At 39.2% G+C, this 2,882-nt stretch overlaps 1 protein-coding gene across 1 annotated transcript in view; it reads left to right on the top strand.

Moving 5' to 3' along the window:
• Nucleotides 1-1,955: 1,955 nt before the first annotated feature.
• LOC104947799 (semaphorin-3F-like) overlaps nt 1,956-2,882 on the top strand; it is a gene marked incomplete at its 3' end in the record, with an annotated part of 3,701 nt that continues 2,774 nt past the window's right edge. The window contains exon 1 of the mRNA XM_010773896.1: nt 1,956-2,138. Coding sequence (XP_010772198.1) covers nt 1,956-2,138 — 183 coding nt within the window. The remainder of the gene's footprint in view (nt 2,139-2,882) is intronic.

Here is a 2,882-nt window from a genome sequence, read left to right as displayed (position 1 = left end):
ATCAGTATGTAGTGTCTGTACTTTAAAGAGTCCTCTCCTGCTGATGTTCAGGTGTATATCAGTATGTAGTGTCTCTATTTTAAAGAGTTCTCTCCTGCTGATGTTCAGGTGTATATCAGTATGTAGTGTCTCTACTTTAAAGAGTCCTCTCCTGCTCTCTACTTTAAGAGTCTCTCCTGCTGTGTTCAGGTGTATATCAGTATGTAGTGTCTCTACTTTAAAGAGTCCTCTCCTGCTGATGTTCATGATGTTCAGGTGTATATCAGTATGTAGTGTCTCTACTTTAAAGAGTCCTCTCCTGCTGATGTTCAGGTGTATATCAGTATGTAGTGTCTCTACTTTAAAGAGTCCTCTCCTGCTGATGTTCAGGTGTATATCAGTATGTAGTGTCTCTACTTTAAAGAGTTCTCTCCTGCTGATGTTCAGGTGTATATCAGTATGTAGTGTCTCTACTTTAAAGAGTCCTCTCCTGCTGATGTTCAGGTGTATATCAGTATGTAGTGCCTAACTTAGCAGAGTGAATTTATATAGTTTGTAATGAATTTCATGCTTTTAATATTAAATGTGTTTTGATACTCACAACCGTGGAGATGTAGGGCCTCTCCATGGCGATGGTGATGCAGTTGAGGAAGATGATGAGCAACACGATGTGGTCGAACATCTTGTGAGTGATGATCCTAGTGCAAACTATCCGAAACCTACGAGAAAAAAACAGACACACATTTTAAACTTCAAAGATAGTAGCAACTAGCTGGCTCTCCTGTCTCCTAAATGGTGGAGTGAGATCCCCATTGACATCAGCAGAAACTTTGCTTATCTTCTGTCCCAACTGAAAACGTATGTATTTCAATTGTACTTTGGCAATTAGGCTAGTGCTGAGAAGAATATTACAATTGTTAATTTAGGCCTTGTACCTATTTCACCAGCACTCCTTATGGTATGATCTTGCTTGAAGTGAATATATCTTCACTTTCCTTGTTGCTCGGAGTTTGGTTCTTTTTTTTTTTTGTAATTAAAGTTTTTATTTATGAACATACAAGGTACATACCTCACATGGTACAACAAGAGGAAGATCAGGCTATAAAACATGTTAAAGGTGGGGTAGGTAATTTAGTTCGAGATACACTTGTTGTTATATTCCATGGAATGCTCTCAACATCCCGATAGCAATGAATATCTGAAGTGCTTTGACAAAAAATAAATATAAAAATATCATCTGTGGAAGCCGTGGCGCTGTAAAAAGCACGACCAATCATCTGAGCCGGCCCGGCTAAAGTAACTGGATGGCCTACCTGCCTGTCAGCCTTCCATCTGTGCACAAACTTATCTCGTGCCCTCATTGGTCATGTGCGCGTTCGTGTGTGTCGGAGGAGGGGCTCTGTGAGGAGGAAGGGGCAGATTTTTTCCGGTTGTTTATTTTTAAAATCCAAGCGCACTCGAGCTGGTTTCTCCAAAATTACCTAGCCCACCTTTAATGGATACAAATACTTTTTTTCTATTTTATTTGATAATGTCTTTGCCATTGTACCCCTCTTCTCATCTTCTTATGTTGATTAGACATTTGTATTTAATTGTATTATTTATTGCACATTCTTACTTTACATTTCTGTTTGTATACATATTTTATTTTTATTTTATGATTTATGGGACATTTTATTGTGACTCTTTATGTTCATTTAAATTGTATTAGACTCTTTAGATATATGTGTGTGTCCTGTCTGATCAGAATCAGAATACTTGATTCATCTCATTGAAATGTGGTTTTGCGAAAATTTTGAATAGAACAAATATAATAACAACAATATCAAACATGAATATAATTACTGTTTATTTTATTTGTATTCCAAGTCATGTTCAGTGCTTTGTGACATGCTGCCATGCCCAAACTATTTCTCCTTTTAGGATCATACAGTAAATCTAATCTCCCTCTGCTGTTGGTTTTCCAAATGTCTAAGATGTTCCTCCCTCCCCTCACAGAGCTGATGGACACCAGGGCGGCGCGGCCCTTCAGTTTCTCCTTCAACACCAGCGACTACCGCATCCTGCTGATGGACCAGGACCAGGGCCGGCTGTACCTGGGCAGCCGGGAGTACCTGGTGGCTCTGGACATGCAAAACGTCAACAAAGAGCCGCTCATCGTGCGTACAAAACTCCCACCTGCTTTGATTCTCCTTTAATCCAGAGAGAGATATGTGGCCGTCAAGAGTTACTTCCACTTTTACTGGACTGGCATTGACGGTGCAGAATTATACTGTAAGATTATATTGCTGCCCACTTATCTAAAGACCCACAAAGATTGTGAAATAAGGTCCAGGTTGTCCCCTCTCAAAGTACCAATCCTTGCTCCGATTCTGGACTTGAACCCCCGACCTTCTAGTTTCCAAAACTAATCCGGTATTAGCGTGTGAGCGAGCGAGGGAGAGAGAGAAGGGCGCACTGGTACCGGCGCTGTTGTTATTAGAATCTGGTGCTAGCTGCGCTAACGGATATAAGAAGAAGATGTTTCTACAATAATGTGGAGGGAGAGTCCTCTCCACTCAGACTGAGAGGCTGATAACTACAGCTCAGTGAGGTAAAGGACTCTGAGTTTTTAGATAGTTAACTTTAGTCTAAGTCATCTCAGTGGGTCTGAAACGTTTTGGTCACAATATATGTAAACACATATTTCCAAGGCACTCCTTTATAATTATTTGGATAAACAGGTTTGAAATAATTTCAATGTATACTTGGACAGTAACCAAAAATATCCTTTAAAACTGGAGATATTAAAAAAATGCATGAATAAATAAATGTTAGCTCGGTCAAATAAGATATGAATGAACAACACAAATTAAATAAGTTACATTAATTTGTTATTGGCTATGGTAGGTTATTGGTTATGT

Source organism: Notothenia coriiceps, unplaced genomic scaffold (assembly GCF_000735185.1).
Source record: "Notothenia coriiceps isolate Sejong01 unplaced genomic scaffold, NC01 NC01_scaffold00013119, whole genome shotgun sequence".
NCBI lineage: Eukaryota > Metazoa > Chordata > Actinopteri > Perciformes > Nototheniidae > Notothenia > Notothenia coriiceps.
The sequence above is the reverse complement of the archived record's forward strand: the minus strand, read 5'-3'. Positions and strand labels throughout refer to the sequence as shown.